The sequence below is a fragment of the Acipenser ruthenus genome, chromosome 16 (genome assembly GCF_902713425.1).
Source record: "Acipenser ruthenus chromosome 16, fAciRut3.2 maternal haplotype, whole genome shotgun sequence".
Classification (NCBI taxonomy): Eukaryota; Metazoa; Chordata; class Actinopteri; order Acipenseriformes; family Acipenseridae; genus Acipenser; species Acipenser ruthenus.
The window spans coordinates 33,300,757-33,318,588 of NC_081204.1; the positions used below are offsets into that span (position 1 = coordinate 33,300,757).

At 38.8% G+C, this 17,832-nt stretch overlaps 1 protein-coding gene across 2 annotated transcripts; it reads right to left on the reverse strand.

The window, feature by feature from the left end:
• Positions 1 to 1,076: 1,076 nt before the first annotated feature.
• Positions 1,077 to 10,739, reverse strand: LOC117411848 (tumor necrosis factor receptor superfamily member 27-like). 2 transcript variants are annotated; one of them, XM_034019644.3, is made up of 9 exons: positions 10,638 to 10,739; positions 8,546 to 8,656; positions 7,919 to 8,097; positions 7,489 to 7,574; positions 7,215 to 7,379; positions 6,906 to 7,040; positions 6,216 to 6,739; positions 6,056 to 6,104; positions 1,077 to 4,678 (listed from the first exon to the last, which is right to left on the reverse strand). In XM_034019644.3, exons 2-9 carry the CDS (start codon positions 8,630 to 8,632, stop codon positions 4,386 to 4,388), a joined length of 1,518 nt encoding a protein of 505 aa, XP_033875535.3. In that variant the 5' UTR covers positions 8,633 to 8,656; positions 10,638 to 10,739; the 3' UTR covers positions 1,077 to 4,385. The 2 variants fall into 2 exon arrangements, with proteins under 2 accessions (XP_033875535.3, XP_058845504.1); XM_058989521.1 differs by lacking the exon at positions 7,919 to 8,097.
• Positions 10,740 to 17,832: the final 7,093 nt, after the last annotated feature.

Genomic DNA, 17,832 nt, shown 5'->3' on the forward strand with positions numbered 1-17,832 from the left:
TGGTTTTAATGATTAACTTCGGGGCTGAAGAAGTCTAAATCATTATTTACTTTATTGACTTTAGTTCCCTTTTCTTTTTATAAGATTGCATTGTATCCTGATTTCCCTACAAATGTGCACTGGGTATGAGTCACGGGCATGGCGTGGGTATCGCATGCTGAAGAAGCTCTGCCCAGCGACACACTCACGGCCCTGCACAATGATTACAACAGCCACGTCTTATTATAGGTCAATTTTAATTGTGCTCGAATTTCATATAATGACCCCGAAGCTCGAATCAGCTGTGGGTTGTTCTTGATTACCATTCTGTTTTTGATTAAATGTATCTTGCATCCTGAAGTTCATACACCTGAAATAAAATTAAAACATCCTGTCAATGATTCTGTTTTCTTTTCTTTTTTTTTATGATGTCCCAATCCTAAAATTCTAGGTAATACAAAACGTTTGGCCACAGCTGTAGACTTTACTAGGTCTCTACAAGGTAATTGCTAGAAAAACGCATTTATCACAAAGCACATATTTTACGTTGCTGTATGGTGGGTATGTCCTGGGTCCTGACTCTTTTTCACAGCAGGTTACAATTCATTCAGTGCAATTCTATCATCTATCAGGTTGATTTACATGTTAATCATGAATAGCGAAGTGTCTAATGTCATAACATATTCAACAGGTGTGCTTTCCACTGTGTGAGCTGATGAGTTTGATGGGTAGAGCAATTCATTGTTCACGGAGGTGGAAAACCAAGCTGAAAAAGAGGTTCACATTGCAATTTAAACAGCTCTTTGGCATCAGGTTGACAGCAACTACTGTGACAGTACTGTAGAAAGGGTGTGTAATGAGCATACACAGTTTCTGCCTACTCTGTCAAAAATAACAATCAAGAGTCTTTTATCTCTATAAACACATTTGTTTAGTATTGATTTACTGCACAAAGCTTGAGTCTCAAAGAAGGGTTACTGGTGAGTTAAAGTTATTAGGTTGTGTAATCTGTTTAATACTTATCCTCACCCTTTTTTTTCAATGTTCTGTGATTTGGAAAGGGTTCCAGCCGATTGATCTAAAAACAGGATCCCAAATTGAGGTCATTTACAACATAACACATACTTTCGAAAAGTGAGAATCTACAGTATTGCCTGTTAATAATCTGTCAGATTATAGTTCTTTTTCTTATCATCTGACAGTATTTGATCAAAACCAGCTGTGTTTTATTTATTTTATTTTGTATCAAATCAAAGTGTAATTTGGTTTTCACACTTGTGGAAGCATACTCAAAACTGGCCCACAAGCGTACGAGAGTACAGTGTTGTGTGAATTGCTGTCAGGGAGGAAATGGAATTGAATGGTACTGAATGTAAAAGACTGAAAAGACAAAGTCATTCCCACCAGGACAGAGCCTCCTGAGTCTTTCAGCAACCTAAATCTGAGTCTGAACCTTTTAGTATGCACAGACATCATTGTTCTGTAGATACTGCACAGCAATGCATCTTATTTCACAAGCAAAGAATTGGTTTCTTTTAGAAGGAAGAAACAAATATCCTTCTTTTAAACTGACCATTTAAAATGATTTATTTTCAGATCAAAGCTACATGTAGATATCCTGCAAGATTCTGTTTGAATGTGTTGAGTGAAAAACATGAGTCTGATCGCTCAGGTGCTTAACCATGCTGTAACTATAGGCTTGACAACATTTCACAAGGATTTTACCGTTCTCTACTGCGGTACACTTTTGTAAGATTTTAATAGCACACCATACCTTTAAACTGTCAACCAACATGAATGGACAACTTGAGTCTTTCATACACTAGCAGGAATAAATACACTGTACTTATTGGAGAGAAGCATCTGTTTGGGTGAACTGTTGTTTACCTTGCTCTTTTAATAGCCTCTTATTTTTGCTTTGCCTGATATTTTTTGCTTGCTACAGCGCCATCTAGTGGAGATTCCTGTTTAAACAGTTCCGTGACCAGGCCTGGTTTATTTTTGTTCTTTGTAAAGCCACATGCTGTGTGAGTGTAGACCCAGAAACACAGCACTGGACTTTTATTTATTAAAACATACACAATCATCCAGCATTTTAACATGCTTTACAAGAGCATTACAATGCAGCAACACATTTATAAAAATACAAAAAGTCAATATTACACAGTAATGACTGAAAAGAAAACTACAGCTGTTTCACATGTAAAATCCCATACAAACAAACATACCAAAAAAAAGAGAAAAACCTTTAATGTAAATCTAAAGAAAACTTTAAAGACAATAGCAATAATCTTACCCTTTTTTGCAGCTGCAACTGTCTAAAAATAAGTATTCAGTAGTAGTGTAAAAAAAATGGTACAAAAAAGTATAGCAAAAATCCTTTACATACCATTCATTAAAGACTTGGCACAAGAAATACACTTTTTATCAGTTACTTATTGATGAATCCAATTGAGGGCCATACAATGTAACAGCAGAGAAATTATTCTGTATGGTTTGCTTTGCCAAGCAAAATAACAATTAGATTTTTTAGCAAAAGAAATTGAAATGTACACCATGTACACCTGATGAAAAGAAAGCTCTCAGCGTCCCTTAATACTAAATAAAAGGGCTAATTGATCAGTCTAATACTGTCCCCTTTACTTACCAGGCAGCTGTACATACTGATTGACCTCAACTAAACCAATACCCTGGTTGAATTGCATGTCTGCTTTTGGATTTAGGGTTTTTTGGCTCATACAAAATTCATCGTATTAAATGCAAATGTTTTAAATTCACCACAAAGTAGTCGGGATGAAATTCAAGTTCTGTGAAGTGATCTGCATCCTTTTGAGGTTCTTCTGTCAAGTCTTAGCTGTACCCTGCAACTAATTCACCTCAAACTGCTTGAAATGGAGTCAGTTCTGTGCTGGAACTTGACAGTAGCTTTACACTAAGTGAGGCTGTAAATCCCTTCAATTAAACTTTGAAAATTGAAGGTCAAATGACACAAAATAAACATAACTTCCATTAAATACACAATTCATTCTAATTCTATTTTAAAAAAAGATGTCATTTACAAGAGGTCTGCTTATTCCCTTATCTAAACACCCCCTATTCTAATGATTCAACATTTACATCAGTCAAACTGTCCTGTGAGTATTTAATGCAGTTTCAAAAGCAGCACGCGTATACAAGGACAGGCAAGACATTGACAGGCCATTATACTTAAATGGACAAACCTCCCTGGCCTTTTACAGGTCGTGATGAAGTGTGATGCGAAGTGTGAGCCAGCAGCAGAGAGAGCTGCCTGCGGCGTTGAGGACTGATCCAGCTGGAGAGCACTTGAAATACTGTACAGTTAACACCCTTCAGAGAAACCAGAGAGCTTCCGGGTGAGCCTCCAGTAACACCAAATTATCTCATCAGTTTATCCCTACAGGAATAGGGAGCAAAGAAGTAGCGCTGACTCAGCAGCAAGGACTAAGAGTTTACACTAAAGGTATTTGTGTTGGGGGTGGCACTTGGAGGAGATTTGCCAAAATGTTGCGCCTCTTAGTATAAATGTTCCTGAGCTGCTAGGTCTGAAGACCTCAATACTATCAACACCTTTCTTGGTGGCAATGATCCGACTGGGACAGGAAACTGAAGCTTGTAAGACACAGCCTGGTTTTGCAAAGCCGGTTACGAGAAACTGCTGGGGACTGTCCACTAACTGGAACCCTCAATGTACGAGAGGATCAGTTCTGTTTCAACAAGCAGTTACAAGGATTCTATGGTATTACCTAAGCCTGCCAGCAGGAATCAGTGATATCTGTAACAGAAGCATCATCATAGCTTTTTAGTATTTTTACGGATTGAAAACTGATGCAAAGATTGAACACGGAATATCAGCTCAAAAGATGATGAAAATGTTAACAAAAAAAATAATAAAATACTTGATATAAGTATAGTGCGATATAACTGGTCTTACCCCTAAAGTAACCTTGAGGCAGCAGTGTGGAGTTGTGGTGAGAGCTCTGGACTCTTGACTGGAGGGTGGTGGGTTCAATTCCTGGTGAGGGACACAGCTGCTGTACCCTTGAGCAAGGTACTTTACCTATATTGCTCCAGTAAAAACTCAACTGTATAATGGGTAATTGTATGTAAAAATAATGTGATCTCTTGTAACAATTGTAAGTCGCCCTGGATAAGGGCGTCTGCTAAGAAATAAATAATTAATAATTAAATTAAACTAGCCTTGCAAAACCAGACCCAAAGTGCTTTGTTTGGCAGTAGTATGCTAATGCATAATTTCTCTTAAATCTGGATTCCCAGCACTAAACAACGGCTTATTTCTTGTTAATGAAAGAAAAAAAAAAACTATTGCAGGGTTTGGTTTGACAGTACTTCAGTGAAAGTGCATCCTGGGTTTGCTTTCTGGTCGGCTAATGCGCACACACATTGTGTTGGATCTGAGTGGAGTACTCGCAGAGCAGGAACAAGGCGTCGAACCTCTGCAGGCGATGGAAGGCGTGCACCAGGTCGGGCACTGTGGTCAGTGTGCTGGAGGACAGGTAGCTAAACACATGCTCAAACCCGATGACGCTGTCCATCACCTCCGCTGGCACCCCCAGCTCCAGACCCAGCTGCCTGTAGTTCTTTACACCCGGGAACGATGGGTCCAGCTTCAGAGACAGGGACTCGACCAGCACCGGAGGGAGACGCCCCAAGTGAAGTCCTGGATAAGGCAAGGACAAACTGATATGTTCAGTAAACTGTAACACTTTGTAAAAAAGTATGTGTGAGTAACATGCATATCACTTGAAAGCATGAATAACACAAAATCTAACAGCCTGTCCCTAAGCACAGTGGGAACAGAAGCCAAGTACCGTATTCCTTTGAGTTTTTAAATTCGATTATAGAGATGCATGTATTAAAATCGCCAACAAAAGACGTGACTGCCCGAGAAAAGACGAAACTAAAACGGTACTGCCTGATCTCGAATCATCCATGACATACAAGCAGCCATTTTCAAAGTAGCGGGAGTCATTGTCTGGGAGAGGATGATGACTAGGAGAGATTAATTGTTGTTACAGGCATGTTAATGTACCAGTATACAATATACTTACCAATATGAATAATAGACGGGTTTGTAGCATGTCATTGTAAACAATGGAGTATTACTTTGTATAAATGGCTCTTATATACATAACTGAGGTTGTATCTTTGTAAATGCATCTTTATTTGATGTTTTATTTTTTCCTTAAATTAAGGGTGGGAAATTTTGGCTGCATCTTAAATTCGAGGGTGTCTTAAAGTTGAAGGAATACGGTATATGTGTATTTTCATGACAAATCTCCTTAATCTCTCTGCTGACTCTGTACTTGGCTAATTGTTTCGTTTTTAGCCAGTCGAATCCAGCACAAGATCTTCACACTGAGCAAAACAAACAGTATCTAAAAACACAGGTCCAGCCACCAGATGCATAAAATACAAGTAAAAAAAAGAAAGACAGCAACGTGCCTGATGAAAGCGAGCTCCACATATCATAATGACATTGGAGGAACATCTGCAGTTCAAAGCGCAGGGTTCGTCTCGCTGTAAATAAGGTTTCCCGGACAGACAAGTATGCTGTTTGTTCTCTTGGCATAGTGTTTGTCTTTGCTTTCCCGAGAGTTTTCATAACAGCAAGGCATTGTCGGATTCAACTAAATTACTAAGCTGAGATGGTAAAGGTTTCGGGCACCTCAGGCCAGAGCGGAAAATAGGTTCATGAAGTTAATCAAAGGTTCAAATCTCAGAAGAGCACTAGAAACGGGCACTGTTCTGACAACAGCACTTCTCTCTTCTACATGTTTATATTGTATTATCTGTTCTGAGAAGTCTGGCACTTAGTAAAAAACACAGAGCTACATATACAGTACTAGACTGCAGTACATGTTTCAGAGGGTATAAAACTGTGCTTATATTAACCACTTTGTAAAGAATCATAGTATTCTGACCATTGTACAACTGTACTAATCAGGTGAACTTACTATAGCCCCAACAACATTCCAATACAAATTCGTAATAAGCATGTTAGTAACATACTGAATTAAACGTGACTTTTACTAACCTTGTGTGATTGTGCAACTCTTTCTCACCATGTTCTGAACATCAAAAGCCTGCAAAAAAAGTGTACGACTTGGTGAGTCTGAAAAACAAATAATAAATATATCCAAACCTTTACGGTCAGACAAACCTCACTCGTTATTGAAGACCTAATACACGCTTACCATGCTGGTGCAGTTCTGCGGGATGTGGCAAGCGCTTGCACAGCTGTAGCGGAGGATTTCCTCCTCACCTCTCATGCAGCTGGTAGTGGTTTGGGAAATGTTGGCAGGGGGTCCCCTGATTTCCTTCTCCGGCAGGCTGCCACCGGAAGGGGCCTCTGGCTGGGCTTGTCCTGCTGTGTCTCCAGCCCTGGTTTCTTCAGAACGAGCAGCACAGCCCTGGAAGTCTAACTCAGTACACTCCACAGGAGCATGCCGTCTTCTCCCATCCTGCTCCAATGCACAGTACCCATTGAGTGATGCTGCCTCTTGGGGCTGCTCTGGGGAGTGCTCGGCACTGTTCCTGGAGCTGGAGGAGCTCCCCGACGAGCAGGTGCTGCAGGTGGAGTCTCTGATCAGCGGCTGGGTTTCTGATAAGCTGCTCACACACTGGGGCTTGGGCTCTACGGTCTTGGCAGGGTTCCCTGGGAATGCACACGCCTCCATGCAGGACCTCAAACTGGCAGGGGAGTCGTCCACAGGCTGGCCTATAAGGGGTTTCACAGATTCAAAGCAAACTAGTATTAAGAATATTAAACACTTACATGCAGATCTGTTAGGCAATCTGTAGGCAATACGTAATGAATTCAATATACACAGCAGACTCCCTATCTTAAGCTGCCAGGTTTGCCCCTGTCTAGTCAGATGACCCACCTGTGGGCTCCAGTGTGTCCTTGGCCCCAGGGCTGAGCTCCCCAGCTGCATTCTGCATCACAGTCTCTCTGGGTTCATCAGTAGCAACAGCTTCACCGCGCTCACTCCAATCAGCATTACAGGACCTCAGAAACGCTTCCAAAAGCAAACAAACAAATCAGAAAGGACTAATGAAGGCCTATTACCTCCCGCTTTCTCCTTTATCAACGCATCCTTTTTCAGGTTGCTGTCGGATGTGCAACTGAATAAGATATAAGTGTTCCTTTTTAATTAAAAACAAGTTACTGGTGATGTTTTTTTTAGACATACCTTGAACACAGCTCCCAACGGAGGTGCATCTACAGTACAGAAATGACAGAATCATCACAACAATCGCCACGGTAACAAGTGCACTGCAAACAACAGCAGCTACGGCCGTGTCAGGAGGGGGTGCTGCTGAACCCGAAACCTTCATGATCTGAACTCGTGTACTGCCTGGAAAGCAAGCAAACAACATTGCAATGGGGCAGATATTACTGAGGGGAATAAGAACAGTCTACATCTTGGAGTTGGCGAACAATTTATATATCTAATCTGTTCTTACATTGAAGTTCGCTGGGTGGAGTCTGACCAGTACAGGGGATGCATTGCACATCCTGCTGTCCACCAATCCTCGCTTTACTGTAAAACCTGAAAATAAGCAAAAAGAAAGAAAAAAATCTAAATCAAAATGATAATACCTGATATTAATATTACTCGTTTCGAGTCACACCCACTGTTTTGTAACTTCAAACAAAAGCCTGGTAAGAATCCAGAACAGAACGTTTAACAAATCACAGAATGTTAACATGCCGATTCTCAACATAACTTGGAATTATTATATAATATACCTTGATATTTTAATATAAAATCTTGGTGTGAAGTTACTGAGTACACAAAAGTTATTAGATTTTGGGGGTTATTGCGACGTGTTCTTTCTGTAAATCTGTAGGCTAATTTCAAAGTAGCAGATCCTTATCCCTGCACACCCTCACCCTGGCAGGCATTCTCCACACACAGCGTTCCTCTCGGCTGTGCAGTTGGATATCTGCAGTCTGTAAATGAGCTTGCAGGACTGGCAGCGCTTACAGCCCCGGTGTCCCCACTCATCCTTATAGCAGCAGGGGCTGCAGCTCACACAGTGCGCATCGCCTCCACTCCCAAAACCACACTCCTGCAGGGAAGGGAAAGGACAGGTTGTCAGGAACTGTGCTCTGTCCTTTTCCTGTGACACAAGACATGTATTTCATCTCTTGACTTTGATCTCCTTCTGAGCAAAGTGATCCACACATCCCAGCTAGCAGTGCTGCTGGTGCCGAGTGTACATGTGTGCCCCAGCTCCAGGATTACTCTCATAGGAGGTCCATTCAGCTCATTATTATTATTATTATTATTATTATTATTATTATTATTATTATTATTAATTTCGACACCCTTATCCCAACTTCTTGTTGACATTGCTGTTATTGTGGAATCACTGGTATCCTTTAAGACCTGACTTGACAACGTTTGGAGATCAACCAGCTACTAGGAGCCGGATGAGCACTGATGAGCAGTTGGTAATTTGTTGTTATTATGTATAAATATTACACCTGACAATCAGGGCAGTTCTACAGACTCACCTGTGAGAGCTCCAGGCCAGGTGGGCACTGCTTGCATGGAGTGCAGTTGCCCCTGTTACTGTAGAACTCATTTTCTAAACAGTCCATAGTGTTAGCCAGATCTCCAGGGAGCTTTAAACCAAGCAGAAACAGTGATTCAATCTGCAAACTCATGCGATAGATTGTTTATTATAACAGACGATACAACACTACTACAATATGCACATTTTACACTACGTTCTTTAGCCTCGCCTTTCCTTGTGCCTTTTCTCATAAATTAGACGAAGCCACAAAAAAAGCAGATGGAGGTTGGGGAGGAGGAGGTGAACTTCGGCGCATTGTTTATTGAGGGACAAATAAGTAACTAGCTAGTCGATTGACAATTTAGTCTGGTAATTGAAGGGCTTAAAATATGCTATATATATTTAAGTGATTTGATCTAAGGTTAAACTGACATCACTTTGTTTAATAATGTGAAGTAACATACATGTTGATGACGTGCACACTTTTTCGGAGCAGTTGCAAGGAAAAGGGACTTGTTAGCTAAGTAATGGTCAAGAAAATGTACAGGGAGTTTCAGGGGGTTCTGGAAACACAAAGGTTTTTTTGGGGGGGGGGGGTTTAATATATAATTAATATGAATTTAACAACAATGATTAGTTCAATCAATTTGCACCATATAAACAAATACATGAGAAAAATTAATACCATAGGGCGAGAGAGAGAGATTGAGAGAGAGCTGCAATACATACTATTCTGAATGTTATACTGAGGCTGTAAATATGAATACTCGTTTCAGGCATACCTTTAAAAGATAAAGAAAAGCTGAAATAATCGAACCATACTTTCTCATCTCAGCAAACATCAGGATGTCCTCAAACTAAGTTTAAAACACATTTATTGAGTAATTGTTACTTTAGTGGAAAACTTTTTTTTTTTTAAACTGGATTTATACAGGATAAGGAAATAAATTAGACCAACCTTAGGCTATTCTTTAAATATTTTGTACACCCTTCTGACACATACTGTATTACAGTAACACAGTCCTTGAGTGGCACTATTACATTCTTGAAAGTATGTACATTACGCTATTTAATTTATGCTATTTATTTGAAACTATATACTGTACAAATTAAATATTCACCTAAAAAAAAAAAAAGAAAAAAAAGAAAAAGCAATTGTCGGTTACGCGTTAGAGTACTTCGTTACAGTATAAAAAAAAGTAAATAGAGTATAATCTGTATGATACATTTCAGGGTTTGTGTTTAATTACATTCAATACTGAACGGATGCAGAGTCTACAATGACCATTACGCTTGAAGGAAAACAAGAACAAACACAGACCAGTGAGTAATCATCATATTTTGTAACACAACCACACCCCCCACGACTAATTTCACTTTTGAAGACCAGCTCCTGTGTTTTGCAATAAAACCAGTGCTGTGCTTTCATTCATTCGTTCATTTGCTCAGTGTTCATCGTTTAGTGTTGTATTTTAAACCCGTGAATATCTATTAATATACCACCATTCGCACTAATCCTGCGGTGCGGTGCATGCCCCGACTTGCCCCGGCCTGTGTACAGCATCCCAACACATGCTTTGAGAAAATACTTCCAATGCTTTTCTAATGTCTAATGTGCCACATAAAGTAAGAAAGATATTTTTTTCGAAAACAGATCATAAAGTCTGCCTAAATTCCATAATCAACCAGTTAAAATATGTTTCAGCGTTAATTTTGACATTTGTCATAGGTGATGTTTTCACTAATTATGGCAGGAGCAATTAGATTTGTCGCTTATCATACATTTACTTAACTTTTAGAAAACAACAAACAATACTATTCTGGGATCTGTAAGTTATGTACTAAAGAAAGACATCTTAAAAAACTAAACTTCCCCTTATTCCGATAATGACCGTCACACACAGACTGGTTCTTTCCAACAAACTTTGAACGTTATAGTCAAGAAAATTGCACACAAGAGTAAAATAACTATAGTATTAAACGGTATTTTATTTATGGTAGATATTATTAAACACAATGCACAACTTGGATACAAATACTAACAATGTAACATTGCTCCCCTAACATATATAAATGTATTCGGTCATTACCTGTTTGTCACTGCACGCTGATTTCTGATTTTGCTCGGGTTACAATGCATCGAGAAATACTGTGGGATGAGTCAGTAAATCATATCGCTTAGGTTAGCAGAGTGATTTTCATCCAGAAGGAGGCACTAGAGACTAAGTGAAATCACACGTATACTGTGCTAGTTTTGTGAATTGTCTGAGGGATTTTATTTCTCTTACTCCCATAAAATTACTCCGAATTGCCTTTTCTAGAAGCAGAATACATTTCTAGCAGAATATATCTAGGGACAGAAGTCTTCAAATGGATAAAGTTAGGCTACTTACTCTGAAATAAAAGGTCTGTATTTATTTTATTGTTTTGCTCCATGTGATTTACCATGTAATTCTCAAAGCTATTTATTCCAATTCCACATCAGCACATTTTTTTTTTCAGAAAGTAGAAATACACCCAATAAAGTTAACAAAACCAGAAATGAACAAGTAAGACTTTTAATTCAGGGGCTTGAATTAAGTATTAAGCCGTTACTTATTAGTTTCAGACGTTTAATTTGTGTTTTCCATAAAAAATTACAATTAAAAAAAATGTGCTAATGATGGTTTAGAGTAAATGGCTTTGAGAATCTAGCCCGTTGTTATCATAATTACTTCAACAAGCTTAATTATTGAATTTACCTTGAACTGCACAATCTTCTGTTTTTCAGACACATCTTTTACCGAAAGCGTTATTATGGGAATCAACCCATTGTTATCATCTTTTGAATGTGGGCCAAGCAGATGTTGTTGTCCTGTGACAGGTCAAAACAGCAACCTGCAAACACGAGAAGGATCCATAGTAACACACAATGAGGTCTGGTATGTATTCACATTTCTGTTTTGCTGCATTAAAACATTTTCTTTGGAATAATGCACCATTACACTGTCAGCAAATAGCAAGTAAACTAGTCTCTGAATTCCTGCCACAGAAACAGTCACTCGCTAATGCCGCAGATTTTGTGTGTTAAACTTCACTGCAGTTTTGTATAATGATTCTCTTTTTGAGTATATTCTGGCTGTCTCCTGTGCAACAGACATGTTATTTCCATTTTAAAGCTTTTCTTATCCTCATGGAGATAAGAAAGTTGAACCTTTTTTTTTTAATCTAGTACACCGTTGTTTCTTATAATCTGGAAATTCTGCACCCAGCAAGCCCCTGCAAGAACTTTGATCTTCTTTCATCTACCGTTTCATAGAGACATCCGCTTTGCAGTTTTAGTGCAAAGTTCACAGTCTGGTCTCAGTGAACTAATATGTCTGTATACGGATACCATATCACTGCATGTACACGAGGACAGTTTGGGACAGTTCAGGCTTTTCAAGTCACATCACAATGCATTCTGGTACATCTTACCTGCTTCAAGTACCTTTCACAGCAGGACTACATTTACCAGAATACATTGGTGTGTGAGTTGAGATGCCCGAACTGTCCCAAGCTGTCCTGGTGTCCATTGAGTCATATGGTAACCCTATGTCTGTAAACAGTTTCCCTTTCAGGTTAGCTTTCTTATTCTTAATCTTTAACTGTTGCTAACAATGTTGCTTTTGATCAGTCTGTGGGCACTGTTGCAGCCCATTTATGCATATCAGTTGGTAATGATGATGTTAATAAGCTTCAGTAGTTTCCCTTTTGGGAACCCCTTTCTTTTTGTGGTGAGGCATTGTGTACCCCGTGGCTTGTTCCATGCAGGCGTACCTGCTTTTCCAAAGCTTCTGGTTAGCATAACTTCAGGTAACCATGCAACATTTTAAATAATACAACTAACTGCAAGCGTGCCTTCTTACACACAGCACCACACAAGGCAACTCCTGCAATTCCATGCAGAGCTTTTTCCAAGAAAAAACAGATGGTCGTACTTCATTGTGTTGGGAGTTATCTGAGAAAAACAGAACATAGAGTATTACGCTATGAAATACTTGTCTGGCAAAATAGAGAGCGTATACATTGTCTACTAACAATGTGCAGCTTTTGGCAAATGTTCAGCTGCAAAAGAAAAAGATCAAATGCATTTCAGTTTTTTGTCCCTCCAAAACCAAGGATTTCAGTCATATAGCATTTTTTAAAGGTATTGATGCCAATTGTACAACTAACATTCTTACACATTTGTGTTGTTTTTGTTCTGCAGTACACCAGGCAACATTATTGTTTTATTTTTTTTTTTTAAATGTACGACCTCTTAATAAAAGCAAAGACAAATAAACAAAAGGGTTGGGATGATGGCACTGTAGTTGTTTTAATATACTATATGTCATTATTGAAAACCTACAATTAGAATTTGTTTTTTAAATAAATAAATAAAACCCCAACACTGCTCTTTCTCCCAGTTGTGTGTTTTTCCAGGATTTAATTCTGTTATGGTGGGAGCTGGCCTATTGAAGGCCATGAAGTGCTGCCAGATCACTGCCAGACGCACTGCAATGTTTCAGATAAGACTGGGACTCAAATATGTAACACCTGCAGCCAAAGAAACATGTGGACTTTTAAAAATATACAGTTCACATCAATATATCTCTATGCCTGGGTTTGCATAGTGAGAAGAAACTGGGCTTGCTGCAACATCGCCTTTTGTTTGACTAAATTAAAAACAATTGTAGAAAAACTTTCTTTTTTCACAGCATAGGAGGTGTATGTAGCAAACAGAAGATTTTTGTACCACATTTCCAATAGCTGAACCTGCCAGTAACTATCAGAGGTCTGTGTGGTGAAAATGAGAAACACATATCTCTTCGATATTCATTCACACAGCGCACATCAAGGGCAGATTCAGGTCAACAAAAGCATCTATCTATTAATTTGCAGTAAAAAGCAGAAACACATATATTTAATATTTATAGTCATATAAAATGACATCTAGATGTATTAAGATCATGCTTTAAGAGCTGGCTTACTTCCAAGCAATGAGGGTTTCATAGGCTCCAAGCAGAAAGGCTGACATTTGTTAAAAATGTGTTTTTATTACAATTTGGCAAATTCTGCAAACTTTGAAGTCGTTATTAAAGACAGGAAGTAAACTCTGTTTTGGGTTTCTGGTTGCAAACGTTTTCTCTGAAGCAGAAGTTGAAATCCAGCACTGCTAAAGTATAATTCTGCATCCGGAAAGGAAACCACAAAAGATGTGTTATTTAGATAAATAACATTAACAGGTAGTGGATTGTTGTTTTAATATAGATTCTGCATATGTCCTTGTTAATGGCAGCACTAGTATTAGGCTGATCCCTGTGGTTAAGACGAGGCAATGGGACAGCCAAACAGGTGTGGCTCCCTTGGCTCCACTAGCTTAGGTACTATATTTTAATTGAAAGGCATTCTGTGCCCTGGAGCTATGCAACATTGGCAATGCTCAATAGGGTTCTCAACAGTTGGATTCTACTATATGCTTCCATGATGCTTCAAAGACTTGTTCTTAATTGTAGACTTCAGAACTTTCATGCACTGCTCCAAGGATGGTAATAGGACTTTTTTCATAGCACTTTGATCCATTTTTACTATGAGTTTAGTTAGACACATCTGAGTTTGTTACCTATACATTGAGGCTAATCAAACTTGTAGTAAAACCTGGAATGGGCAGAACTGCTAAGCAATACGAGTCTTATTTCTATCATTGCGTTCATTAAACTCCAGGTCCGTTACTGGATAATATTGGACCTGAAAATGAAAAGTAAAGTGACGTGCCTTGTGATCTACATAATAGATAATGTTCTTAAATATGAAGCCACTCCTCCAAACAGACCATGAGGAAAAAAAAATAAAACGTAATGGTGTTACACAAAGCTATGGATAGAGATCCACGCTGTTCATGTCAGGTTATACATTTACATCATGTCTGTGTCACTCTTCTGTAATAAAAACGCAATTCTTCTTAAGAAGAAGAAGAAAAAGAAGAAGAAGGAGAAGAAAAACCACCAACAGAAAAAAAAACTACAGGAACTGATTTTGAAGCAACGTTGAGACGCCGAGAGTATCTTCGAAGATCACTTGTACAACAAAAAGCAGAATGAATGTTTCTGGCACACATAAATTGAAGTCTAAACAGCTAGAAGATCCAAGATTATTCAGGTTTTGTGCCTCCAGCTGTGCTGTTTCCTTTATATGTGTTCCTTCTTCTCAATAGTTCAAGGGTTCGCACAGGTTTGGGAGAACTGTCTTTCACCTATCAGCTCCCAAAAACGTGGAACTCTTTTACTTCTAGTATGAAGATGGAATTTGACAGTCTCTCCTTTTCTGGCTATAAAGATTGTATTTGAGAATTGCTTAGAGCCTCTTGCCATTGTTTTTCCACATTAACATATAGATCACGTGTCTTATTTATATTGTTATTTTTGTCGGCTGCTGACTAAGTTTGAAGCACACATGTAGTTATTGTGTTGCTTGTATTTGTTTTATCGTCTAACAGGACCCCCTAGGAAATTAGGCCTCAGCCTCAATGGGTAAATCTTCTGTATAAATAAATAGAAAAGCAAGACCACAGTCAAACATGTATACATACAGGTTCAAGTGATTTACCATCCTTGAAATCCTCTTTTGATGCGGCTTGAAACGGTTTCTGAAACGTGGCATTTTAATGTTTAAGTGGTGGGTGGCAGACAGTTACAGAGTGTGTTAATATTTAATCTGTGGTTGTTGATATTCTGGCAAAAACAGTGCCCTTTTGCTACTGTAACATGAAAAAGGGTCTGTTTTTTTTAAAGGGAGGACTTGATACTGCTTTCACAGCACAGTGCTCATAAACACTGTCCGGGTATGCTGCCAATAACCAACCTGCATTGCAGGGCATAACACACATCCATCACTATGTATTTCACACTGGGGCTCAATGGAAAGGTCTCATCATTTAAAGTTAAACATTTATATATTTATTTATTTTAGTTTTAGACTTTGATACAGTATTTAAAACACTTTATTGAACTTCCAAACTCAATTGGCAGGATGTCCTGTACACTAACAGTACACCTCCCCCTTGGAAACATTTGTAAAAAAAAATATATATATATATAGGGAGCTGCTTAGATAGATACAGCGGAAGATAACATGGGCCTGACATGAGTCAAGGATTATTTACGTCAATATAACAAATTGCAAAGCAAGCAACGGCTGAAAAATGTTTATTTTGAGCATATCACACACAGATTGATAGATGGGACCTGTTTGCAACATTTTTACTGGAACATGTGGTTGTGTGGGTGATTTGCATTCAGCACACTGATGGCATCTGTAAAATGGTGGTGTTGTGGACAGTCGGGGGAGGGGGGGGGCGGTATTTTGACTGTGGTGCTTTGCGACTCTATTAACTTGATCATGTTGTTCGGGAATGACAGAGCATATGGATACCATCAGAACTGAGGACACATGTTTGGCCAATGAAATGATATGCTGTGGTGTCCAAATCATATAAATAGTCCTTTGTATGGGTTTTGTTGGTTATGAATTAAATAGTTTTCCTTCATATATATATATATATATATATAGATAGATATACCCATGATGACATTACAAAGCAAAAGACTATGTGGTCAGTGACATCTGCTAATTTTGATCTCGCCATGAACATTAAAGCTATTTCTGTGGTGACTTGTCCTGTCTGGTTGCAGTGCTGGGTTTCACAGTGGAAGTATAGAACTGGGCCTGAAGCCTGTGACCGCTTTCGTTTATGTGGCAGTGGCGAACAATGTTTGGTAAGACGCACCCCGCTGACTCTAACCGCTAAGCACTTTTGATCGCCATAGAATTTGTGGTGGCTGTGTAGTATTTTCCATCTCCTGAGTAAATTACATAAGATTTTCTTAATGTATTATGCTAAATTACTCCATACATTCATGTCTTTTCAAGTTTAAAGATGCGTTTTTACATTTTTCCTTTTCTTTTAAGTTCCCCCCTTGTGTGTGGTGCTATGAATTCCCTTTGCCAGTTTACCATTGGCTTCCTTTGCTTTTGAACTATCATCTGTCACCAACATAATGTGCTGTTTCTGTCCCCAAAAACAAAGGCCTGTGGTTTACATGTGGTCAATTAAACACCATGCTCCACAGATGTGACGGAAATTTACAGTTGGTTTTTTTTCTGAAATCACTAATATGCAAATCACTTACATGTTCCCATGTGTTGCTACAACTGTTTACGTAAGGTGTGTGTATTGTTTTAATTTTTTTTTTTAAATTTTGACCACTTTTTTAACTTTTAAATTGTATTCCCTGCCTCAAGATGGCTATACATGTACTTGCATGGACCTCTCAGAACTACGTTTCCCATCATCCTCCTGTCAAAATGTAAAAAAATAAAAACCACAAGGATTAATAACTGCTTGATTAATGAGAACAGCTGAACCAAAGAGCAAACTGGCAAAAGCGTCATCTGTACAGGAATGTTTGCGGAATGCACAGACAAAATGTCGGCTTATCATTGAGAAGGCTTCACCGACAATAAAATATAAAACATTATCTCACCCCTCATTCGCATAACTACTGTCTTGCCAAGTCCCTTCTCATTTTGCTGTTTAGTTTTCCAGACCTCTTTGAACTTCACTTTCGTCTGGTCTCACAGTCTCAGATGAGCACTAATCTTGGACTACCTTATAGCTAAGGAATCATTATGTAGTCCCAGATTAGTCTGTGAAACCAGCCATTTGACTGGGTGTGAATCGGCAACCACATGCATCCAGATTTTAACCACATCTCAGGGGTTGGAACCTGTACCAGTATATCACACAGAACTGACCGTTACACTGACACTCATTCATGCTGTCCCACACTGCAGAGTCTCTGCATAGCACTGGGATCCCACCAGACTTCACCTGTCCTGTGTGCAGCGCATGGAGTTTTAAGCCTCAGGTTGGCTCCTGATACCCGTTGCACAGAGATTGATTCTACAGTGTGGTGGGAGGATATATTTGAAAGTCAAAAGAGACTTGGCAAGAATGTCATTATTTATTTATTTTTAATCTTTGTGTTTCTACCCTTTAATTGATGCATTTGAAAACATTTCATTTTTTAAAAATAATTCTAAATAACTAAACCACACACACATATGCACACACACATGCACACACACACGGACACACACACACACACACACACATCTGCCAGCAATGATTGCCAGCAGTGATTACTGTTAGCTTGCATATTTAGTAAAGGTAAACAGCTAAAAACATTCAAAATAACTGTAAATCTTAAACACCTTACAAGAGAC